This window comes from Cervus elaphus, chromosome 16 (assembly GCF_910594005.1).
Source record: "Cervus elaphus chromosome 16, mCerEla1.1, whole genome shotgun sequence".
NCBI classification, from domain to species: domain Eukaryota; kingdom Metazoa; phylum Chordata; class Mammalia; order Artiodactyla; family Cervidae; genus Cervus; species Cervus elaphus.
The window spans coordinates 12,191,937-12,219,343 of record NC_057830.1 but is presented as its reverse complement, the minus strand read 5'-3'; the positions used below and the strand labels follow the sequence as shown (position 1 = coordinate 12,219,343).

At 39.2% G+C, this 27,407-nt stretch overlaps 1 protein-coding gene across 1 annotated transcript in view; it reads right to left on the bottom strand.

The window, feature by feature from the left end:
• SVEP1 (sushi, von Willebrand factor type A, EGF and pentraxin domain containing 1) overlaps positions 1-26,713 on the bottom strand; it is a 186,641-nt gene extending 159,928 nt beyond the window's left edge. The window contains exon 1 of the mRNA XM_043870637.1: positions 25,406-26,713. Within this exon, the coding sequence (XP_043726572.1) occupies positions 25,406-25,942 (537 nt within the window). The 5' untranslated portion in view covers positions 25,943-26,713. The remainder of the gene's footprint in view (positions 1-25,405) is intronic.
• Between the last annotated feature and the right edge of the window lie 694 nt (positions 26,714-27,407).

Below are 27,407 nucleotides of genomic sequence, written 5' to 3'. Positions count from 1 at the left end.
CAGTCTGAAGAATGATTCCTTCTATCCTTCTGGCCAAAGAAGTATATCAATAAAAGTAATAATTGGAGTTATCAATTATGATACATATATATGTGTGTGTGTATGTGTACTTACATTTTCACTTAGCACACAACTCAAGCAAAAAGTCCTCTCAATATAAATAATAACTGAAATAAACTGAAACACACACACATTTTTTAGTTCAGTGTTACCTCTGGGGAAAAATCCAATTATCTGTTATGGATGGCAAGAAGTGAGACATTATTTTATGTGTCTTTAAAGTTATACATATGTTTCAAAGGGTAACCCCTAGCTCTAGTACGTCAAGATGTGGGCAAGTTGTGCTTACACCACCCTTGCCCTTTACTTAAAGTGATAAAGTTTTTCTGAGTTGTTCGACTTGGAAGTTATAACCTAAACTCTATGGACATCCCCTAAAAGCTTTTGCTCATCTTCTCTCTCCCTTCTATAAGGCCGTGGCAATCAATGGTAAGCAAGACACCGAAAGAGTGACAACTGTGATGGAGAGGAGAAGAGAAAAAAATGTAAACTTTTTTTTTTTGGTATGATATTCTTGATAGTGCCTGGCACAGAGTATATGCTCATAAATATTTATTCAATGAATGAATGAATGAATAAGTGAAGCAGATAAACTTGAGGATTTGCTGGAGAGAGTTACTTGAGTAGGTTGGTCTTAAATGAGCAGTGGGAATATACAGCATGTGTGTGTGTATGTGGGTGTGCTACATGTTGTTTTGCACAAAAAAGATAAAGCTTTCTTTGTGTGCTGTTATCATCCTTCTGACACAAATACCATCTTGCAATATTAATCTTAATTTAACTCCTGTCAATAACATTCCTTAATATCCAGGTTAGGATTTGCAGAGAGTTCTGGCTGTACTACTTACTACATAGAAAACCCTTTAAGCTGTGATTCTATTTTTTCTTGTCTTGCACAGAACTGCTGTTACGGGAACCATTATATCTGTTGGCAAGACAATATATTAAGCTTAAAATAGTAAGAAAAATAGCAGGACTAGAAGTCCAAGCAAAGAATTACACAAGATCTGGGTTTGGAATGCACTTTAACGATGGAGGTGGGGGAATGGATGATTTACTGAAAATAATTTACCCCTCCCCCAATCTCTGGGCTTCATCATACTTGAATAAGGACATAATTCAATAGAAACATTTTTTCATCCCACAGATTTAAAAAGTAAATAGATCTGTGGTAATGTTGGTGGAATGTGGTAGAGGACCAACTCTGGATTCTCCTCTTAGTGTTCCTGAAATAGTTTACATCATCTGCAATCCTTTGAAAAGCATTTAAGAAATGGAATTTTTTGTCCAGAATACTGAATGAGGCAAACCCTTTGTGGCCAACAAAAAACTCAATGTGAACTTTGTATAGCGAAAGGTTATCACCATCTGTATTGTATCAAGCTCTGATTAGTTTGTATAAATATCTGGCAGGGAAGTAAGCTTCCCTTGTCCAGTAAGAGTCATTAGAATGATAAAAATGCAGGGTTGTGTAACGTTGTTCTAACACCCGAGATCCATCACCATTACACAAGATTGCAATCCCCTCTCCCCACACCCTCCAAGTTAGACCACAAGAGAACTGCTTTGAAAAATGATCTTGAAAGAAAAAGAGAGGTTACAACAACGCTGACGTGGGTACAATATATGCCCTTGGGCTCCATTAATTAAACTACATGTAGATATAACACCAACCTCAGCACAACCTGAGCTGCAATTACTCACTGTGGCCAACCTTGACTGAAGACAGCAACTGGGGAAACTCATAAGTCATCTTTTAATAAAAATTTGATTCTGTGAATCGATACCTATTATGATTCTATCAAAGGCACTTTCCTCCAGGGAGCAGAAAATTAGTAAATTATGCCAGTGTTTCAACTTGTTTTCCATGTACGTTTCTCTTCCATGTTAGGAAACATTAAGTACAAACAAGACGCCCTAGGGATTGTAAATTGGTACAGCCACTATGGAAAATAGCAAAGAGGTTCCTCAAAAAAGTAAATTTGAGTTGCCAGGTGATTCAGGAGTCCTACTGGGCACCTACCCAGACAAAACTGTAATTCAAAAAGATATGTGCACCCCTATTTTCATAGCAGCATTATTCACCATAGCCAAAACATGGAAACACCCTATGTGTTCATCAGACGAGTGGATAAGGAAGATGTGGTGTGTACACACACACACACACACACACACACAGGAATACTACTCAGTCATAAAAAGAACAAAATAATGTCATCTGCAGCAATATGAATGGATTTGGAGATTACCATTCTAAGTGAGGTAAGTCAGAAAGATAAAGACAAATACCATATGATATCACTTATATGTAGAATCTAAAATATGACACAAGAACCTATCTATGAAACAAAAACAGACTCACAGACATAGAGAACAAGCCTGTGGATGCCAAGGGGTTGGGGGTGAGGGAGAGATGGATTGGGAGTCTGGGAGCAGATGCAAACCAGAAATAAATATAGAATGGATAAACAACAAAGTCCTGCTATATAGCACAGAGAATTATATTCAATATCCTGTGATAAACTAAAATGAAAAAGAATTTTTAAAAGAATGCACACACATATACATACATTTATGTATAACTGAATCTCTTTGGGGTACAGAAGAAATTAACACATTGTAAATCAACTATACTTCAATTTTTTTAAAATACCATAATCTATTTATACTACTTTCCTTATCCTTCAAATTGCAAAATTTCACCAAGGTTCATCTGTTATTTAGTTAACATTTTTAATTTGATTACTCAAATATTCTTCAGTTCAAGGAATATTTATTGATTTACACTGATGAATAGTATATCTGGGAAAAGAAGTTATTCATCTGTTGGTTCATCATGTTTCTGGACACATTCTATTCTTTTATTTTTATCTCATCCTACTTCCTTCTGAATTTGGTGGAAAAGTCTCAAGCTTTTCTTCCATATCACCGGTTTTATGCAGTGTTGCTTTTCTTCTACTTCCAATTAAGAATTAATCCTGGATCAACAGATATCATACTAAGTGAAGTAAGGAGATAAAGACAAATATCATGACATCACTTATATGTGGAATCTAAAAACATGATGCAAATGAACTTGTTTACAAAATAGAAATAGATTTGCAAACATAGAAAATAAACTTATGGCTACCAAAGGGGAGGGGTTGAATAAATTAGGAGTTTGGGATTGAAATATACACACTATTGTATATAAAATAAACAACAGGACCTACTGTATAGCACAGGGAACTATATTCAATAACTTGTAATAACCTATAATAGGAAGTAATCTGAAAAATCAGATACATACAATGGAATCACTTTTCTGTACACCAGAAACTAATACAACCTTGTAAATTAATTGTACTTCAATAAAAAAAAACTTAAAAATCACCTAAAAACTGGCACTTTAAAAAAAGAATCCTAGCATTGCATTTATTTTTCTTGTTACAATATTTCTTTGTTTCACATAGTTTTCTTTTAATTCCTTTTAGCTTCTCAGGCAGTTTTGCTTTCTTTTCTGCCCTTTGTTTATCTCATTTCTCATCACTATTTCAGTGTTTTATTTACATATAGTAAGTACACATAACCATAAAGAAGACTGAGCGCTGAAGCGTTGATCCTTTTGAATTGTGGTGCTGGAGAAGACTCTTGAGAGCCTATGGACTGCAAGGAGATCCAACCAGTCAATCCTTAAGGAAATCAATCCTGAATATTCATTGAAAGGACCGATGCTGAAGCTGAAACTCCAACACTTTGGGCACATGATGAGAAGAACTGACTCATTGGAAAAGACCTGATGTTATGAAAGATTGAAGGCAGGAGGAGAAGGGGACGACAGAGGATGAGATGGTTGGATGGCATCACCGACTCAATGGACATGAATTTGAGCAAACTTCGGGAGACAGTGATGACAGGGAGGATTGGAGTGCTGCAGTCCATGGAGTTGCTAAGAGTCGGACATGACTTAGTGACTTAACAGCAACAACAACATAACTGAATCACTTTGCTGTGTATCTGAAACACTGTAAATCAAATATAATTCAATAAAAATAAAAATAAAGTTAATCTATATAAAAAATAAGATTCAAAAGATCTTTGTCCTTTATTCAATAAGGCTCATTTCTCAAATGCAGAAGTAGACTAAAATTAAGTCTTTTGCTATTATGCAACACAATAATTGTGCCAATTAAAAGAAAATAATAATCTAAGGCACTAAAAAGGCATTCAATAACATTTTCTGCTTTTTTATGAATAAAAATTAGAAATAAAAAGATAACTCAGTAATATGATAGAGTATTGATCTCAAAGAAACACTGTAAGTCATGCTCAGCTGTGAAAACCCAGCATATTTCCCAATTAGATAAGGAGCAAATCAGTAATTCTAAGCATTTTCACTCTTATTTAAAATCTTTTTGAAATTTCTAGCCAAAGCAATAAGACAAAACCATAATTAGTATCGCATTTCTCAAAGTTTCTGTTCTGTATCAAAAAAAAATCAAAATTAGAAAGCAAGGGACAGACTAGACAATATATTCATCAAATCAAGCTTATCAGATAGAGTATTAAGGCCTTTCAAATATAAGAAAAAACTTCTCTATATCTCAAAACAAAAAGATTTTGAAAAATAACAGAAACAAAGGGCTTTTTTTAAACAAAATAAGGACCCCAAAAATGAATTATATTTGTCAGAAAATGTGAAAAACATTTAACTTTACTAACAACCAAAATAAAGTTCAATAATAGAAACACTATTTTTTCACTTCTCAAATGGTCAAAGAATTTTTTTAAAGTTGTAAAATACATGGGAAATAGTACTTCTATTGAGAATGCCACCTGAACTGGTAATATTTGGGAGTACAGTGTGACAAAGTGACCATAGCTGCAAAAATGTCACGTGATTTGAACTACAATTCTACAACTAAGAATAGCTTAAGGAAATAACCATGGAAACTCATGAAAAGTGATCAACAGGATGAATATCCTAGAAAAACTTGAAAAACAGAAAATACAAACAACATGAAATTTCAACAAAAGATTACTGGTTTATAAATTACAGGGCAATCATGAAATATCCTTATAATAATATTGTTGAATAAGATTAAATGTAAAAAGTAGCTAACCAAAAATAATGGTTTTATTACATTAGTGTGCATGTGTGTGTAAAGGTACTACACATGACTACACACACATGTCTAAGTGCTTAATGGCCCTTAGAGAATGTATGAGAATGACTACCAGCGTGTACATCAAAATGTTAACTCTCTCTTGGTAGTATATTTACGGGGTTTCACTTACTGCTATTTTTTACTTTTGTATCATTTCCAAAATTTCTCTTTCTCTTTTCTCTATTCTTCCCCTAGGGAATGTCATGTGAATTCAGAATTTTGAGTCTCACCTATAGACTAATGACTCCTAAATCTATTCAAATAAACTCATATTCCTAATGTGAAGCTTGAGAGGCCCAGTGGACACCTCTACCTGAAGATGGCATATGTCCCTCAAACTCAATATATCCTCTCCATGAACAAAAAATGGTTCCCTCATCCTGCTTTTCAAATATGGCAACATAATCTATTCCATTTTATAAATCTGCAACCTTGGAGTGATCTGTGATGCCTTCTTTGTGATCCATCGCCCATTGTAACCCATCCAGACCTATTTATCTCTGTATCATCTACCTGCCTCACGATCCTAGTGTCCCCAGCTAGGTGTAGGTACCAGATACTGGTTTTGTTTGGATTATTAAAAAACACCAATTGTTTTCAGCATCTCGAGCTGAAGCTGCTCTTCTTTCAATCCATTGTCTGACCTGCCATCCAACTTCTCGGTCTGAAATACTGAACTAATCATGTTTAAAAATTCCATTTTTCCCTCCATCTACAAAATAAAGTCAAAATTTCTTTACAAATCTTTTTATCACCTAGTTTTAAATAACATTCCTAGTCACATTCCTTACCTCATCCCTATATTCTACTTCCCCAACCTACCTTTTACACCATACTCTTGCTACATCATTCTATTAGGAAGTTTTAAGACATATCATGCTTTCCTTCTGTTTGTTCTGTCTGGAAATTAACAACTCTTTCTTATCTCCCACTATGAATATCTCCACTTGTACCAGCTCTTTGGAAGCCAGATCAAAGTTCATCTCCTCAGTGAAACTTTCCCGAACATTAAACCCACCTCAGTGTCCCCCACTACCTTCCATTACACCAATCCCATCATAATTACAGTTAACACATTTGTTGATCAGTCACTCAGTCATGTCTGACACTTAGTGACCCCACGGACTGCAGCGCGCCAGGCTTCCTTGTCCTTCACCATCTCCTGGAGCTTGCTCAAACTCATGTCTACTGAGTCAGTGATGCCATCCAACCATCTTGTACTGTCATCCCCTTCTTCTCCTGCCTTCAATCCTTCCCAGCATCAGGGTCTTTTCTAATGAGTCACATACATATGGCCATATCCCAAGCTAGCAAGATACTCTACTGCAAGGCTGACATATTTTTACTCTACTGAAGATCAAAAAATAACTATGAAATATGTGGATTAAACAATAAACAAGCAGATGCCTTTATTTTCACTAGCTATATGTCCAACATGCAAAATAAGCTAATAAATTATAGGCCAAATTTTTTGGTACAGTAATTTTGCTATGCAATTGTGAAATGAAAAAATCTTATGAATGTTATAGTTTAAACTTAATCCACCAAACCTACATTGAGTCTCTACTATAAACCAAGCACTGTGCTACAGACTTTTAATCATTCTATTTGATGATACAACAGAACCACTCACTAAAAACACACAAGCCAAATGTAAAGCAATGACAAAAGCACAAGTAGAAAGAGTATTCTGCAGTAACTAAGCTTTCCTATCCATACTGTAATATAAAATCAATTATATATAGTAAGTCTTATTTACTCAGCCTTTCTAGACTCAACAAAAATGTTGGCTTGAGTAAGATTTAGGCTATTTTTTTATAAGTCTAGCCAAATCAGTGGAGAAGGCAATGACAACCCACTCCAGTATTCCTGCCTGGAAAATCCCATAGACGGAGGAGCCTGGTAGGCTGCAGTCCACGGGGTCACTGAGTCGGACACTACTGAGCGACTTCACTTTCACTCTTTACTTTCAAGCACTGGAGAAGGAAATGGCAACCCACTCCAGTGTTCTTGCCTGGAGAATCCCAGGGATGGGGGAGCCTGGTGGGCTGCCCTCTATGGGGTCACACAGAGTTGGACACGACTGAAGCGACTTATCAGCAACAGCAGCAGCAGCCAAATCGGAAAAGACCCCAAGGGTCAAAGAAGAACTTAATCTCAGATTTATGGTCACAGAGTTTTTCCACCCACATACATGCTTTAGTTATTAAACACGGACACAAAACATTCTAAAGTGGACCCACTGGGACAGTACATCAAATTGAGAAATGGTGTGCACGGGAGTTAATGAGTAGTAGACTTAGTCCAGACTGTAAAAAAAATCAACAGAAGAAACACGCAAAAGACCAAACAATCTTGCAGTAATGCCAAATTTCACCATCCATCCTAAAAATATTCCAGGAATAAAGAAAATGTGGATAGCAAAAACTGCAGTTATCAGAATCCAAATGACAGTGAAAGAGGGCTAAAGGACATGTCATTCAAACTGCTAATCTACTACAAAATAATAAGATAAAAATTCAAATTTATGATTAACATTGTTATCAATCAACTTATAAAATGATTTCAGCTGACATGTTAAATGTCCATACAATATAACTGAGTAGCTGTTAGCCCATAAGGTCAGAGATATTAGGGAGTCTATTCTTTTGCTCACATCAAGTGGTCAAAGGAGAAAGCAACCTTGAATGATACCTGGGTATCAGTTTATGGTTTTACAAATGACTGAGGCAAAGAATACAAGGGTACTGACTTAATATAACAGAAAGAATAAACCAATGGGCAAAAACATGCTTGAAGCATTCTCATTAAATTTAATAACAAGGCTAGACTGTCTCATTACTTCTATGTGGAAAGTCTAGCTAATATAATGAGGCAAGAAATGGAAATGTGTAATTAAAAAATTTTATATTTTTTCAGATGAAAGAGAATTAAATTGTGAGGAAATACTGAGAAATGTTGAGAAAGAGTCATGCATGGGATGACTATTTTAATTGCAAAGTTCTGTAATGACAACTGACTGGTAATACCTAAAAATTCAGTTGTGATAAAATAGGAAGGCAATTTTTGGAGAATTTTACTGTATGGGGAAATTTTCAATATGCAGCTTTAAAAATAAAACTTAAAAAACATTCTTTCACTACATAATTATATATGTACTTATATACATATAAAAAAGAGTAAAAGACAAAAACTATAATAGTTATATTTTTGTTTCACCTAAAACTATTAATTGATCTATTATTTACATAATAAGGAAAAGATGCAAAAATTATTTGTAGAGAAGCACTTGCAAATGGAAGTCAGTAAAATCTCTGAATGGTTATCTTTGAATTAAAGGTATATGGACTATTTCAAGATAAAAATTGATGAAGGGTGTTTTAACCATGCCTGGTGGTCAATAAAGATTTGATACCCACTGAGTTAGCTTAAGAAAAGCAGGGGGGTTATTGGAAGTATATAAAAATCTCTCTCCAAACCTAAGAGCAAGGAGAAGAAATGGGCTTTAAGAACTAGAACCAGGAATGATCAATGCTGTCTTCAACCTTCCATCTCTTTCCTTCTGGGGCCATGCTGCATCACGTTTCAGCTCCTGTCACACAGACAGGATTCCTCTGGTTCTCTCTGCATAGTCTTACCTCTGTTTCCTACCTACTGGGAAAAAAGTTCTACTCTCTCAGAGTTCTTTGGGCCTGAGTCCAAATTCCCAGGAGAAAGATTACAAATGATCCATCTGAAACGCTGGCTTGCCACCCACAATCCATCCAGAATGGGGCAACTCCACAGGAGGACAAAGGATTGAGGAGGAAGACGGGTGTGAGTCTTGGGGGAAAATGGATGTTGACATGGACTACAGAAGAAATGAGCTAAAAGGGAAAGGAAGAATTCAATGCTGTGCCTGGACCTGTCCAGCAGAAAAACTGCTTTGGAAATTTATCAGGTCAAACTGTCCTTCCAAAAAAACACCAAATGCTAGGAAACATGGTGTAGAGAATTCAAGTGTAAACACGTAACTGAGAAAGTAGAAACACTTTATTTATGATCCAAAGCTGTCAGGAAAGAAGATGTCTTTTTACCAGGCATTTCAATAGTAACTATGAAGGAAAGTTTAGCAGGAGCTTGTACATGTGTGCATACTAAGTCACTTTAGTTCTGTCCGACTCTTTGCAACTCTATGGGCTGTAGCTTGCCAGGCTCCTTTGTCCATGGGATTCCCCAGGCAAGAAAACTGGAGTGGGTTGCCATGCCTTCCTCCAGGGGATCTTCCTAACCCAGGGATTGAACCTGCATCTCTTGCGTCTCCTGTATTGGCAGGCAGGTTCTTTACCACTAGAGCTACCTGGGAAGCCCTGAGCAGGAGTTCAGAATATACTAAAGACACAGAGACTCTAGCCAATCTATTGTAAATATCTGGGCTTCAGGAACAACCCAACTTTTCATAAAGCCAGACGTATTTTACATCAACTGCACTGATGCATGGGAGATTCCAAGAGGTTGGAGGTTGAGAGGAGATTTTCAGTTCATGAACTTACTGTGTATTGTATTTGGTATAATTAGCCTAAATTTATAAAAAAAAAAAAACACATTTAATTGTAACATTTATTAGTATTCTAAATAAATGACATTTGGAAGTTTATTTCTTCTTTTGTTTTTTTTAAAATATTTTTGTTTTGCTTTGTATTTCAATTTGTATGAAGAGCTACATTAATTGCCATTACAGTGTTTCATTTTTTTGTTTTTGCAAATTTTTTTTAATCACTGGAGTAAAACTGCTTTATAATGCTGTACAGTTTCTGCTTTACAACCAAGTGAATCACTTGTATGTATACATTTATCCCCTCCCTCTTCAGCCTCCCTCCCACCTCCCCCATCCCACCCCTCTAGGTCATCACAGAGCACTGAGCTGAGTTCCCTGTGCTATGCAGCCTCCCACTTGTTATCATGTAAGTGTTTCATATCTTAGAAAAAAACTGTAATTAGACCCCAAATGGTTTACAGTTGAGTTTGCATAGAAGACTTATCATCTGTATATATTTAAGTGATTAATCAAAGACTGTAGTCACATTTACATCCATCATCATTCAAAGGTGTTGATTTTTAAAATTACTATAGTATAGTCTCTAGTGAACTAAACAATTCATATAAATACATGCTTAGAACACTGACAATGTTCCTTAAATATGCACTGAATACATAAATGAATCCAGTTCATTACCTAAGGTACTTGAAGAAAGATTTGTCTAAGCATTGACGATCATGGAGCCGATTGCTAAAGTGAGGTTTCCTTATCTGAAGAAACTACTAAAATAGTCTTACGGGTGATTGTTTTTCTTTTGTGAGCTGGAACGGCATATTAAAAAAAAAAGGAATGTAATTATGCAGGGGAACACTGAGTATCCCAGATCAGGATAAATTAATTTAGTTGGAAGACCAAGTTTTATACTGAGGCTTGGCAAATAAATTTATAGACTGAAGTTTACACAGTATGACATTTTGAGACACGGTGTAGAAGAATCTAGGACTAAAAAATGGACCAGGAGAGATCAGCCTTTCAGTAGGAACTGTCCTCTTCCCAAAGGCAAAGGTTCCAATGCCTGCTCCGTTTCCGGGTCTCAGTTTTTCACTTGATTCTCAGCTCTCTGATGGTATAAACTAGAGGAGGGTGCTAGGCAGGGGCTGAAGGAGATTGTGCAGGGCTGCACGTGAGTGCATGCTAAGTCACTTCAGTCGTGTCCTACTCTTTGTGACCCTCAGGACTGTAGCCCACCTGGCTCCTCTGTTCAGGGGATTCTCTAGGCAAGAAGACTGGAGTGAATAGCCATGCCCGCCTCCTGAGGATCTTCCCAACCCAGGGATCGAACCTTCGTCTCTTCCATTTCCAGCACTGGCAGGTGGGTTCTCTACCACTAGCACCACCTGGGAAGCCTGGAGGACTGCAGAGCATCCATGAACTCCGAGGACTGTATCACTCACAGCTGGTGGGTGGCTCTCCTTAAAATGTGGACTATTCAGTGCTTGTTACTTTAAACCATGGGTCCCAGGGCCAAATCTGAGACCACAGAGAAAGTCCTACATCACATCCTGTTGCCGATGAGTACTTAAAATGTAGACTTTTACTACTCATTAGATACAAACAGCCTAAACTTTGGTATCTTTATTGCTAGAAACTTCCAACAATAACTGGCTGGAATCACCATTTTGGGAGCAACATTTAAAAGCCAAGCATGCATATTTTGAAGGAAATTGTGACTAAAGAGAAATCTTGGCTAGAAAAAGTACTGAGAAAAACACAAATAAGCAAGTAAAAATTGCCTAATTTCTTTCAAAGTCGATGACAGATTCATCTGGAAAGGTAAAACCTACAAAACAGAATTAAGACGAGGCTGTATTTGCAGACATGACTCGATTGGTGTAGGTCAAAATGAGTAAGCCAAGTTGAAAGAGATGCCATTATCAAAACAGTCTATCAAATAACACAGCTGAATGCGGCTGAACACCCTTTATAACAACAGCAAGCAAACAGGCTGCCTGTTTCTGCATAGGACAAAAATCATGATTTAAAAAAATGAACTTTGAGAGCTAGGGAAGAATGGATTATGGAAAATGGGTCCTTTGAGGCATTTATTTGCATGTGATGATATTAATGGACTGTGTGTGTTAGTCGCTCAGTCGTGTCTGACTCTCTGCAACCCCAAGGACTGTAGCCCACCAGGCTCCTCCATCCATGGAATTCTCCAGGCAAGAATACTGGAGTGGGTTGCCATTTCCTTCTTCAAGGAAATTAACGGATTAGAGAACATCTTTCTGCACTGAGAATGTCTTTTTTTTTTTTAAATGAAGGAGAAGGAAAGAGTGGCTTTATTTCTTTGCCAGGCAAAGGGGGAGCACAGTAGGCTAGCGCCTCAGTTACTGTCAAGACTGTCTTTGATGAGTGAAAGTAAGAGGGATGGATGGGGTAGTGGGTCGGCATCCCTCTCCGTGTGTGACAAGCCAAAAGGAAGGCCATGTTCCCCTAACCTCTCAGCGCGTGATGGAGTCAGTTTCCACCATCTGCACCCTCAGCACTCTGCTCTATGTCACAGCGTGGCCAGCCATCCGAACTCCTCTGAGCAAACGGCGAAACAATCGCTGTCATCTGTGTGCAGATTTCTATGTGAGTTTCGATCCTCAAGACGCTATGCCACACGAGGAAGGAGAAAGGGGACAGCTGGAGGGCATAACAGAATCTGTAGGGTCTGTGCTTTCAGCCCAGGACAATTCTCCCGTTCGGATGGGTTCAGCGCAACAGCATTTGGGGCTTGACAAAAAAAATAAAAAAGATTGGAATTGTTTCACTTCAATTTCCTGATAATCCGCTAAAGTATCATTTTTATTTCTTAAATCTGAGCTGTAATGTGGGACGGAATATAAAGTTCTCATGACAATTTAGGTAAAAGCTGAGATTTAAAAGGATTTTTATACTTGAGACCAATCGCTTCAGGCTACACCTCCAGATGCCCCAAAGGCATGTCTTCAATCATCTGTGTCCAGATGAGCAATGATATGTCGCTTCCCAGTAAGGAACACATGCTCATTATAACTAGTTTTTCAAAGGCAGAAGAAATGGACTTATATAAATGAATAAGTATATTACGTATTGATAACTATGGTTCATATTTTGACATTTTTCTTCCCAGTTGTTCTATTGAGTGCATTTATTTTATGAAACTAGACTTTTACATATAAACACACAAAGTTTTGGCTCATTTAATATTTGGCCAATTTACAAGGCCATTAAATAGCCTTTAAAGATAGGATGTTATTGAATATATTTCACCGTGAATATGTTTTTATTTTGTTAAACTTGGAGCTTGTTTTTTTCTGCCTCTAGTTTCTGGATGTAGCGTCAGCCATCAGAGTTACCCTCCACCCCCCTACACCCCCACTCTCACCCTTCCCCTGGGAAGGGGGGTCCCTCAGCCTCCCCCTCTCCCCTTTTCTTTGGCCTCTGGCAGCCTGTCTGCGTTTTATAAAGATAGGCTCCATGTGTCAAGCACTGCCTGCTTCTGGGGATGCAAGTCAATCTAATTTAAAGATTCGCTACTAGGGAGTTATGCACCTGAGCCACATTCCGTATTAACTTGATGAAGGCATTCTTGATTCTCCACCTGCCTTCTGCTGTATTCAACTGATCAGAACTCAGAGGTGGAAAAGGTGTTATTTATTAAACCCTTCCAAATCACAGTCAGATTGTATTATAATTCAACTGATTTAGAACTGTTGCATTATAATTCAACTGATTTAGAACTCAGGAGAGGTGGGAAAAGGTGTCATTTATTAAACTCTCCCAAATCATAGCCAAATTGTACTATAATTCAACTGATTTAGAACTGTTGTTATTATAATTTAACTTATTTAGAATTCAATAAAGGTGAGTCATTTATTAAACCCTCCCAAATCAAAGCCAAATGGTTTCTAAATTCCTATTCCAAACAATGCTGGGATGAACATCCTTTTACAGGAATCTCTGTATGTTTCTTGAATGATTTCTTATGAGAAGCTAGCTCTTTGATGGGTAATAACTTAGCTTTACTGTTCATACTTTTAAGACTGCAAACATACTGACAGCTTCCCATACTGCTCTGGAAACATACTGCCAATGTTTAAATACACAGACGTATTGTGAATGTTCTACATGAAGAGAAATGCAGCTATTAAGAGAACGATCTTGAAGACAGAAGAAAGAAATATTCTGCAGAAGATCTTCCTTGACTGAGGAAGGAGACCCTTACTCTAATAAAGGTAAGGAAGTATGATTAAATATGGAGGCTCTTAGGGTTAGAGATGGAACTACTAGAAATTTGAGACTTCATATCTGAGAAAACTAGAAGTATGTGTACTAACTGTATACACATTACCTACATTTTAAATATCACTGGCAATTTTATAAAATTGTATTTTACATTAGCAACCAGGATATCCTATAACCAGTAGAGCAGGATGGACATTAAATAACGAAAACTTCCAGGACCATTTCAGAGGGAACTAATAGTGCAGCAAACTCATGTACCTCAAAATATATTTTCTATACCCACTCTTGAACTGGAAAAATACCCAACTTGAATTTTACTTAGTAAACGACTAAGGGGGCTTCCCAGGTGGCTCAGTGGTAAAGAATCCGCCTGCCAATGCAGGAGATGCAGGAAACATGGGTTTGATCCCTGGGTTGGGAAGATCCCCTGAAAGAGGAAATAGCAACCCACTCCAGTATTCTTGCCTGGAAAATCCCATGGACAGAGGAGCCTGGAGGGCTACAGTCCACAGAGTCATAGAGTTGGACGTGACCAAGTGATATGAGAACAGGCACATGCACACAGATAGATACACACGCGTGTACACACACACACACACACACAATGACTAAGTACATTTACTCTATAAACTTTACTCCATAAACGATTCAGTCTTATAATAAGCCCTGCTAAGAACTTTCTTTCAAATGTTTTTTTCTCTATTAATCTCATAGGAAGTTTTGTCCTTAATTTTGAATGACATCTATTTGCAAATCAAGCTACAAAACAAGGTAGCTGTCAACATATTTAGTTATCAGACCCTCTCCTCAAGGTTACAGCTTTCACATTCACTGAAGCTAAGAAGAAAGTATGCTCTGAATTTGAAAAATTGTTATTGCTTGACCCTTTACACAAAGAAATGGCAACTGCTTAAATGACCTCATGACAAAGACAGATAGCAAGGAAGATGAATATTTTAAAAAATCTTTTCATCAGAATAGATTAAGAAAATGCACCTCCTAATGGACTGCAGACTTCATTTTCTTCCCACTATCATTCATTTCAAGTGAAGCACTGTAACAACATTCATGGGCTACAACAACATCTCAGAGAATGTTTCCTATCCACAATTAGCCCCCAAGCTAAAGCAGGTTACTGTATGTAAGCAGATCCTATGCCAGAAATACATTCTTCATACGGCTGGGGAAGATTTAGAGAACAGTCTTAAAAATCTATGGGAAAGACTGAGATAATACAGAACAGGAAATTCCTTTTAATGTAGAAGTCTCTTAACCTGACAGCTTCCTCTGAAAAGTCAAAGGAGAACCACATTTTCCCGAAAGGTTCATTTGGGTTTACTAAACTGACGACAAAATATTGATTATATTTTGTGGGATGCATTTGTTTCCCCGTGATGCTCAGTATAATCTTTTATTTGGGGGTGAATGCCGTATTATTTAGAGGCTTCTGGGAAACTAAGATAAGAAGTTTCTGTTGCCAAAATTTAAACGGATTGCTCAGGAACTTTGATAGCTTTTTTTCTAAAGGAAAAAAAAGTATGATCTAGCACAAGGACAAAGGTATTTTGCAGTTAGGCAAGGCCTGGCTCTGCCATCTTGAGCTGGGTTAGGCCATTTGAGGAAGACACAAAGAGGGATTTCCAGACATTTCTTTGGTCACACACACACACACACTCTTCCTGACACACCGGTTTGGTGAAAACCCCTCATCACTTCCTGAGTATCCACATTCTCCTTCCTCTTCAGTAATAAAACTCCATAAAGCTAAGGATGGGATTGAGACCAGGTTCCCCCCAATGAGATCTCCATGGAAGTATTGTGTGGATTGCTACAGTCTTCTTAAAGAGCAATGTGACTATCTTTGTCCTTTCTTCCTTCTGGGGTGTGGAATGAGCCCCTGATGGTAGGAGCTCCAACAGCCACCTTGGACCATGAGGTAAGCAGACAATGATAGAGCAGAGGGCTGAAAGCAAGAATTCCGGATCCCTGAAGACAGAGAGCTGCCATATTTCCTCTGACTTTTCTACTCAAGACTTAATTTGAGAGAGAACCAACTGTTTATCATGTTTAAGCCAGTGGTACTTTAGATTTTTCTACTACATCCAGCTAAATTTAATCTTAGCTAATTTACTGGTTAAAAAGCAAGCTCAGAAGACAAACTAGAAGGGATTAAGCCATCTCAGGGTCTGCCAATGATTTGTCCGTGTTATAGTGTGGAACACAATCAAGGATCACAAAATGAAATTATCAGGTGGGGGTGGTTAGTCTCCAAGTCATGTCCGACTCTTGTGACCCCATGGACTATAGCCTGCCAGGCTCTGTCCATGAGATTTCCCAAGCAAGAATACTGGAGTGGGTTGTCAATTCCTTCTCCAGGGGATCTTCCCGACCGAGGGATCAAACCCAGGTCTGTCTCTTGTATTGCAGGTGATTTCCTGCGTTGGAGGCAGATTCTCTACCAAATGAGCCACCAGGGAAACCCAAGTGTCCGGTGCTGATTAGTTGTGAGAAATCACACCCAGAGTCGTTACACATTCCAGTCTGTCAAGAGTAAGGCTCCAAACTCAGAGTTTTAAAAAATGCTAGCTCCTGATTTTAAAATGCCTGCCAAAATTAAAACATATATTAAATATGCATGTATATTTTAAAACACACAAATACATACACACACACACACACACAGGCCATATATATATATATATATATCTCACACATGTTGAAGGCCAATTGAAAAGCACCCATGGAATGAATACAGCTTTAAAGCCACAGTGTTTGTCTTCTGGGTTAGACTGGCATTATATCTTCTGTAACACTTTCAAAGCTCTGGAGATGGAATTCCCTGCTTCCCCCTGGCTTTTGATGCAACTCAACACATGAAGGTAATATAGTAAGATGTGGGTGGGGGGTGGGGGGAGGGGAGGAGAAAGACCAGATGACAAATCAGATGTCTCGACTGACTCTGCCTTTGGCATTTACATAGCCTTGTAAGTAGCATTTAGCTACCTAACCTCTCCTCGTATCCATGTCTTTTCTGTAAAACTAATTCTGTAAAATCATAACATAAAAGTGCTTTGTAAATTACAGTTTGCTTTACAAATTAAAGGTATATCTGGTCAAGAATGAATACATTTAACAATTCTCCTTCATGGTCATGGTTACAAGAAATCCTCTCTAGCACATTTTTACCACGAGGACACCGGGGGAGGCTTTCCTATCTTTTGACCACAGAAGTGAAGTAGAAAAAGCAGCCTACCCTTCCTCTGTGTTTAAGTATTAAGTCATTGACCAAGTATCTTCATGATGCATTTCAACCAAACGTCATAGAATACTGGTAGCCAATAGTGATGTGTCTTTAACAGTAACACAGATACACCTTCTGAATACATTTCACAGTGCCCTGTATGCTGGGAATAACAAAACTAATAAAATATGCAGATACTAGACTAAGAAGAAACTGGAATTCATATTTGATCATTATTTGTGCACGTGTCCCTCCCCCTCTCTTCCTGTTTCTCTCCTCCTCTCATGATTTTCAGCACCATCTTTACCTGGGAAATATATAAGAGGTCTGGATCAGTTTAAGCACTGAGGCTCCATTCATGCATTCATTCACATGTCTAACGTACTGACGGGATTACAAAAGAAGTTCCTATAGAAGGCCAAGGCAATATGAAAACTGTTTAAAAGTTTAAGAAGCACAAAAGAGAGACCATTTTCAGAGGCCCATTTAGAAAGATCATCTTTCCAGCATCAGAAAAGAATTTAGCTCCCTCAACAGTGAGAAATTCATGACATTTAAAGCAAGGGTCTCTGATTCTGGAGCAGCTGAATCCACTGTAGACTGAATGACTTCCTCCCACCCTTTCCAACAGGGAAGGAGAACCTACACCTTCCTTATTCCTTCAGCATTCAGGTCATCAGAAAGACTGCTGCACAGACTATTATTGGTTCATTGTATGAAAATAAAATAGTTCTAATTTTATTCATCAGAGTTTTCATCTACTAGCCTCTCACACAACTCCAGGTTTTATCAGAAACATAAAAGCAGATACTTTTTTCCTACGAGGCTGACAGCAGAATACTCCCCAGGTAAAGATGCGAACATGCACCAGTGTAGACATATAATGATGATCTCCTTTCCTTGAAGCTAGAAGGAGTCTCTGCCTATCTATTCCCAGTCTTCTGTCCCTCTAAAGCACAGATTTTTGGAGAGGCAGGCTATTCCCCACCAGAGGATCATATTTCTGGAACTCTGGAGCAAAAAAAGAACTTTTTTTCAAAGGAAGCTCCATACTATGTTTGTATAACAGATAGCCAAAGTGAAGTGGAAGGAGGGGCTCTGATTTTATTATAATGTGAAATGCTCAGATGATGAAGAGTTTTGCATGCAGAAAGGGGTCAACCCAAAAAATACACACTTGAGGAAAGGCAGTTTATAAATGCATGATGGAGAGAAAAACCAAGAAGAAAGGTTGTTCTGAAATAGTCATCCCTTGGAAAGGAAAAGCTGAAGAGCATTTCGTTTATTTTTTAAAAGACTTTCATGTAATTAAGTTCAAGGTGCTAAATCTTTCCCCTATTCTATTGATTGTGTGTCTGGAAAGATCTGTACTAACTGCCAAATTCACTGCTTTTGTCCTGTACTCTTTGATAAGTGTTGGGTGTGGTCCCCAAGAAAAAAATATCTACACTGCAGTTCATCCATTCAAATAAAGTGCGTCCAAGCATATATTCTCTCATTAAGTAGTACAACTCTGACACCCTATAAAAAATGAAGCAACACTGTTATCTTTTTTGTTTTGTCAATCATATGTACTGACAGATAACAGTAAATTTCAAGTTGGTAAAGAAAATTCTCCATCTCGAGATTTTATATAAGAGGAATAAGATGTCTGAATTGGGAGGGTAGTCATGTACTTGCAAGCGTGTCAATATGTGTATGTTTATGTGTTTGCATATTTGTCTGCCTGTGTTTGTGGCTGTGGATAGCTGTGTGGTCATTCACTTTCAAACGGAAAAGGTCTGAAAAGCTCATTTTCCTGGGGTTTTAAGGTTTGAAAAACCTCAAAAATGTACCTGTGGTTTCCAGTTTCACATCAAGGCTAGATCACAATCAGTTCCAATATCACCATTCTATGCACACAGGGGAACCTAAAAAACTGTCTCATCTCCATGAAAGAAATGTCTCAATTCCCAAATCAAACCGCACAGCTTATCATTTTCAAACTAATCTTGTGATAAAACAGACTTTGATTCCTTTGCCAAAATTCCCATTGAAACTTCTTCTAATGCCATTTCTAAACACTGATCATCTTCTATCAAATTTCTTCATGAATATCTCATTTAACTAAACCTAAGCATGCTCATCAGAGGCCTGGCAAAGTTACAATAATGACATGTAGGTTGCCAGGTCAGACAGGAACTGAGTCCAGCTGACCCTCTCCTGCACCTTCTCATAACCCAACCAAAATGAGAAAAGGAAAATAAAGTCAAGGGAAAGTTCAGTTAACACAAACGTTTGAGAAATCCCTGCTTGTTGGATTACAAATGGATCCAGATTGAAGAAAGGCACTGGGACCCCTTCGGCAATTTTACTTTCCAAGACAGGATGTAGTATTTGGAAGGAGAAGGCTGAAGAGTAGGTTTTGAGGAGAGCAGTTCGTACTCAACTCATTATGCATTTAACTGTTTTGGATCAACAATACTGAGAGGCCCTGGGCAGACCTGGCCAAGCCAAACAGAGGAGCTGGTCTATGGCAAGTTCTTCCTGATGCTTCGAGGTTCTTCTCCACTAGGAGTGAAGGCCAGCAGAACTCTGTGGGAGAAGGTGAGGGTGGGATATTTCAAAAGAACAGCATGTATACTATCTATGGTGAAACAGATCACCAGCCCAGGTGGGATGCATGAGACAAGTGCTCCGGCCTGGTGCACTGGGAAGACCCAGAGGAATCGGGTGGAGAGGGAGGTGGGAGGGGGGATCGGGATTGGGAATACATGTAAATCTATGGCTGATTCATATCAATGTATGACAAACCCACTGGAAAAAAAAAATAATAATAATAAAAAAAACAACAACAACAAAAAAAACTGAGCCTATAAAACTGAACCCTGCCTGGGGCAACTATTAATAGTTCAATACACAGGGAGCATCTTTAGTGAGTTCTTTTCTCTCATAAAGGCCTTTCAAACGTCACAAAACAGGGGAAAAAAACACAAATGAAAAGTAGATTCAATATACTGAAAAATGGTAGATGCTATCATCATAAACAAAATTCAAAGGCATGTGAAGCACAGAGAAAAAATACTTGCTGCAGACTTGGGGACAGAAAGGTTAATATCATTAAAATTTAAAAGAGTATTTACAAATCACTAAGAAAAAGAACCACTTTCAAATAAAAAATGGTTAATAATCCCAAAGTATTTTAATAGGAATTTTTCAAAAAAGCTGTATATGGCCAGTGTATTAAAAAAGTATATGAATGGAGAAGGAAACGGCAACCCACTCCAGTGTTCTTGCCTGGAGAATCCCATGGACAGGGGAGCTTGGCAGGCTATAGTCAACATTATAAAAAAAAAAAAAAAGTATATGAAAAAAGTGTTCAACCTCACTAATAAGAAAGGGCAATATAAAAATGAGATTCTATTTTTCACATATAAATTAGAGGGTCATGTTCAAGTGATACTAAACTGTGTTGGCTGCATCCTAGATATGGACCTAGGCACTGCATGTAGGAGTATAATCTGGTACACATTTTCTGCAGAGCCACTTTGCACAGATATCAAAGGCCTCAAAAACAGGCATCTTCTCTGAAGAAATAATATCCACCAGTTCAGAAATTTGTATTCAGGAAATTATTAGAGATATGAGCAAAGATTTGGTCTCACCGTGTTGCTCTTAACAGCCTGTGCGTATGTTAATCGCTCAGTGGGTGTCTGACTCAGTGAATCCATGGACTGTAGCCCGCCAGGCTTCTCTGTCCATGGAATTCTCCAGACAAGAGTACTGGAGTGGGTAGCCATTTCCTTCTCCAGGGGGTCTTCCTAACCCAAAGATCGAATTAGGATCTCCTGCACTACAGGTGGAATCTTTACCATCTGAGACACCAGGGAAGCCTGTAACAGCCTAAATACATGATAATAGGTAATTACATGATACAAATAAATGCACATCCTATAATGGAATACTGTGTGGCCATGAAAAATGATAAAGTAGAAATGTATTTCTTATTATGGAAAGAAGACTGCAAAATATGATGGAAAAGTTAAGTTAAAAAAGAGAATATACAATATGATGTTTTTTTGGGTAAACATTATTTATACATGATATATGTATATGTATGAATATATACCTATTACCTGCTGCTGCTACTGCTGCTAAGTCACTTCAGTCCTGTCCGACTCTGTGCGAACCCATAGACGGCAGCCCACCAGGCTCCTCTGTCCCTGGGATTCTCCAGGCAAGAATACTGGAGTGGGTTGCCATTTCCTTCTCCAACGCATGAAAGTAAAAAGTGAAAGTGAAGTCGCTCAGTCGTGTCTGACCTATTACCTAGACAACTGCGAAAAGATCAAGATGGATATGTGCCAAAATATTACAGTGTATTTTCAGAAAATTTTCTGATTATTTTATCTTCTAAGATAAACACTTATTATAAGTAAAACAAAATGTGTTTTTAAAAAATGAATCAAAGAGAAAAACAAGCATCTAGATATAGAAGTCATGTTTAAAAAATCAACGTTTCTTTACATCAAGAATAATTATTTACTTGCTCATATAACTCAGTAACAAAACAAAATCCAATCCAATCGAAAAGTGTGCCAAAGACCTAAACAGGTATCTCTCCAAAGACATATAGACGGCCAATAGGCACACAATAAGACACTCATCGTCACTAATTGTTAGAGAAATGCAAATCAAAATTACAATGAAGTAACACCTCACTCCAGTCAGAGTGGCCATCATCAAAAAATCTACAAATAGGTGGCACTAGCGGTAAGAGATGTGGGCTGCACATCTGTCATGACATAAGAGACATAAGAGATGTGGGTTGGATCCCTGGGTTGGGAACAATCCCCTTGAGGATGACATGGCAACCCACTCCAGTATTCTTGCCTGGAGAATCCCATGGACAGAGGAGCCTGGTGGGCCACAGTCCATAGGGTCACAAAGAGTCAGACACGACTGAAGTGGCTTAGCACAGCACAACAAATGCTGGAGAGGGCGTGGAGAAAACGGAGCCTTCCAACACCACTGGCAGGAATGTAAGTCAGGGCAGGTGCTATGGAGAACAGAATGGAGGCTCCTTAAACTAAACACCGAGTTGCCATAAGATCCAGAAATCCCACTCCTGGGCATGTACCCAGGCAAAACTATAATTTGAAAAAATACATGCACCTTTATGTTAATAGTAGCACTATTTACAATAAGCAAGACACGGAAACAACCTAAACATCCATCAACAGATGAATGGATAAAGAAGACGTGGTACATGTATACAATGGAATATTACTCAGCCATAAAAAGGGATGCAATAATGCCATTTGCAGCAACATACATGGACCTGGAGACTATCATACTGAGTGAAGTCAGTCAGAAAGAGAAAGACAGCTACCATATGATATCACTTATATACATGGAATCTAAAATACAACACAAATGAACATGTCTGTGAAACAGAAACAGACTCACAGATATAAAAGGAAAGACTGTGTTTGCCATGGGGAAGGGAAGTCAGGGAGGGAAGGACTGGGAGTTTGGGATTAGCAAATGTAAACTAGCATATATAGGATGGATTAATAATGAGGTCCTACTGCATAGCATGGGGAACTACATTCAATATCCTGTGATAAACCATAATGGAAAAGAATATGAAAATATATGTATAACTGAGTCACTTTGCTGTATATCAGAAATTAACACAACATTGTAAATCAACTATACTTCAATAAATTTTAATTTTAAAAAATAATTGTTTAACATTTAATTTGAAAAGATGCTATTCATGATAGCAATATTGAATAGAATAAATTTAAGTCTAAATTTGAAAAATATATGCAGGACTTAATTACTAGAAATCTACAACTTTATTGAAGGGTATGAAGAGAACTGGTTAAAAATGGACATACTATAGTCTTGACCTGGAAGGACTATAATTATAAAATGTAAATAATGCCCAAGTTAATTCTATATTTTATATATTGAAATCAAAATCTTGGTTGGTTTCATTTGGAATATATGAAAATGAATTAAAACTTCATATTAAGTAATAAATATATAAGAACTGACTTAAAGAGAAAAAAATAAGAAAATGGAGACTTCTCATGATACGGTATTTAAATAGATTGTAAACTTATAATAATTAAATCACTTTTGCAAAGCTTAAAATTAATAGATAACAGGATGAACTATCCTATCTCCAGGATAATAAAAAATTCATAGAAAGCCGGGAGAAGCTCAAATACCCATAAACTTTTAGTGTATGACAAAAGAGGCATTCAATTAAATTGGAAAAGGATGAATGGCTAGTAAACACATGATGCTGGGGAAACTGGTTAACTATTGAAAAATAAAATTAGATATCTTTGTCATACCATACACTAAAATAAGCTCCCGATAGATTAAACTGTGAGATGGGAAAATACTTCTCTGATATGGGAAATGAGAAAGCCATGCTAAGAATATAAGCAAATGTAGGATCTTAAAGACAAAGTTTGATAGATTTGACTATATACAAATTTAAACCATCCATTTAACCACACTGTGATAAACAAAAGCAAAAGGCAGTGAACTGGAAAAACATTTGCAGCATGTACACAAATAGCTACCAGTCTTACTATATGAAGAGCTTTTACAAATGATCAAACCAACAAACATAGTTGCAAAATGGTCAAAAACAAAGACCAGGTAATCATCAAAGGAAAAATACAAATGTCCAGTAAATGTATTAGAAAATACTCATTCCATAATAAAAATGAAAACAATTGAATTTGCTAAAATGATACCTCGGCTCACCTACCAAATAGGCAAAGACATTAAATATATTGGCACATGTTACTGGTGACCCTGTGGCAAAATTACTGCTCTGGTACTCTGCTGAAGTGAAGTGAAAGTCATTCAGTTGTGTCCAATCCTTTGGGACCCTATGGACTATACAGTCCATGAAATTCTCCAGGCCAGAATACTGGAGTGGGTAGCCTTTCCCAGCTCCAGGGGAATCTTCCCAACCCAGGGATCGAACCCAGGTCTCCCGCATTGCGGGAGGATTCTTTACCAGCTGAGCCACAGGGGAAGCCCAAAAATGCTGGGGTGGGTAGCATATCCCCTCCCTAGGGGATCTACAATCTGGGTCTCCTGCATTGCAGGCAGATTCTTTACAAACTGAGCTATGGGGTGGGGGTGGGGGGGGGAAACTCTGCTGACGGGAATGTAAATCTATACAACTCAAGGCAGACCTGGACAAAATGTATCAAGTAATTCACAGATGTTCACATCTCTTAATTTAGCAATTTTACAGAAATTCTTCCTAAGGAAGTAATCAAAGGGGTCTATAAATATTTGTGTTTACAAAAACCTGTGTTCAACAAGAGGTGACAGGTCAAATAGATTAGAGACTATAATAAACTAGCAAGTAAGGTAGGCATATAATAACTACATTATATTAGATACACAATGATATAGATGATTTCATGATATAACAAGTGAAAAATGTAGGCTACAAAACTGCAAGACACTAGTTTGTTTTAAAGTATGAGCAGATGTGCATACTGGGCAAATATTCAATAACATCTAAACAGTGGCTTTTTAAGGGTGATGAGATTAGAGGGTCTCCCCTCCTTTTCCTCCTCTGGTTTCATTCATTCCACACACACTGGCTTGCGATCGTGTGCCCAGATACGCTCCAAATTGTCTTCAAATGAATATGCATTACACTGTAATCGGAAAAAGTTAAATTTTGGCAAAGTAAAAGCCCAGCATCTGAAACTGACTTCCTTCCTTTAAAAGTCTGGTAAAGGACTCAGAGCAACGAAGTGCATATTGAAAGTATAAAACCACATCCCAAAGAACTGGGGAAATGTTCAGGTCACTCCACCTCTTACCTTTAGCGACACTTCCTAAAACATACTCACCTGTTACAGTTTGCCCACAGTTTGTTCCTATGGCAGTGAATGTGAACAGCATCTCAAGGACTCCTTCCTAATAGAGTTCTCAAAGACCACTTAATGAGCCTGACATCTCCTTAAGCCTTTAGAATCCATCCTTCCAAGGGAACCCCCTCCCTCCCACAACAGGATAGGTATGATTCTGACTCTGGAGATGGGGACGCTTGACTTGGGGTGCTACGTCTGGCCCGAGGCTGAGCCCGGCTTAAGGCCGGGCAGGCGGTGGTGGGTGGGAAGGGCACCTTACCGCGGCTTGCTGGAAGGCGCCTTTGGTGTAGGTGCCACCGCCTCGGTAGGTGATGGCCGGGATCTCGCGGCTGAGCAGCGCGCACTTGTGTTGGTGCGCGCGGCGGGAGGAGATGTAATCGACGCGCGGCACCACGTTGTTCTTGGACGAGAAGGTCACGATGGCCACGCGCGTGGCCGTGGACACCACGGGGAAGTCGGACAGCAGCTTGCGGACGAACTTGAGCTCGCTGAGGAAGTTGGCCTGGCCCACGCTGGACGACTCGTCCACCAGGAAGACGAGCTCCAGGCGCTCGCTGAGCTCCCGCAGCCGCCGCACGCGTCGCCGGAAAGCCTGGCCCAGCCGCTCCACTTTGCTCTCCGCGGCCGCCGCGTCCTCGCTGGGCGCGGGCGGCGGGGGCAGCCGCCCGGGGGCTCCGGGCGCCGCCTCGGGGAAGAGGCGGAAGCTGAAATTGCGCGACGGGGACAGCTGCTGAAAGGTCGCCCAGCCTGAAACCAGCGCCAGACCCCAGCAACAAAAGGCCAGGCGCGCCCACATTGCGCTGGAGACGGAGCGGCCGCCCTGAGCGCAGGCGTCTGCCCGGCGCTGAGAGATGCTCGGGCGCCGGGGTCGCCGAGGGGCGTGCGCGGCGCGGGGCGTGGGACGGCGGCCGCGAGCCTCAGCACTCTCTCATCTGACACTGGGGACACAGCCCAGACTCCTCCGGCAGCCCGAGGGTTAGGGAAGGAAGGCGCGCGCTCGCTACCCCTCTCGCTCCCGTCTCTTCTCTCCCCTCACTCCTCCTCCTCGCTCTCCCTGAAGCCTATAAAATGTTTGAAGGCAAGGGGGCAGTCAAGAAGAATCTCCCGCTTCCCTCCTTCTCTCCCTCCTCTGTCTCTCCCTCTCCCCTCGCCTTCCTCTATCTCTGCCTCTATCTCTCTCCTCCCCCTTCTTCTCCTCCCAGGTTCAAGCCAAAGACTCTCGGAGATTCCATGACACCAGAACCCCGCGTCTGTCAGCCTGTCAACATTCCCGCAGCAAGCGCACCAGCGCCGAAGCCCTGATTGATCCCATATGTCTGGCAGGAGCCGCAGAGGAATTCACTGGAGATGGATCCAGATACCGAGAGTGCCACAGTAATTGGAAACACTTTGTAGAGGAAAACACACACGAACTGGCCAGGGAGTTGAAAGCATCCTTTGAAAATTGCTTGCTCACCTTTTGTGTCTCTTTCCCCTTCTCCGGAGAAGCCTCAAAGCCTTCTCCAAGTAGGTGTTTTATTCGACTTTTGTGGTGGGGCTTTCTGATCAGTGGGGTGTGTGTGTGTCCTCTTGAGGAGTCCCCTCCGATCACAATATATAGGGGTTGCATCTACCCCTATGCAATCTATAGAATGAGTGTCGTGGCGCTGCACGCATGCATTTATTTATTCATCCATTTGGTGACCCCTTCATTCATTCAGCAAATATTTTTGAGCACCTGTTGTGTGCTAGGACACCTGGAATATAAGGAAGAACACAAATTGACATAGGTCTTGTCCCCAAGAAACTTACAGGGTAACAAGTGAGATGACCATTAACCAGGTATTTCAGAAATAATGTATATAATTACATCTGACCATGCTAAGTTCTATGAAGATCTTAGGCAGATAGACTTGACCTTGGAAAGGTCAGGGAAGCCTTCACTGAGGACATGAAGTTTGTGCTGAAATCTGACGATGAGTAAGAGTTTCTATCCCCCAGTCCTCTTTCATATGCCCGTGACCTGTTTCAACAGGTGAGACCCATAGAGGCCTACCTCCTTGACTTTAAATGGTATCTAACACATAACTACATACCTACACAGGTTGCCACCTGGGGATAGTTATTTTTCCAAAACAAACCCTGAAAGGGGTAGTGCAAGTGCAAAGAAGGAGTAAAAACTTTGCAAAAGTAATTCTAGTGAGGAGTCAGGAGCCTTGTGCAGATACGTTTCTGCAATTATATAAATCACCTGAACCCAGACACTTCCAAGTCTTAGCTTC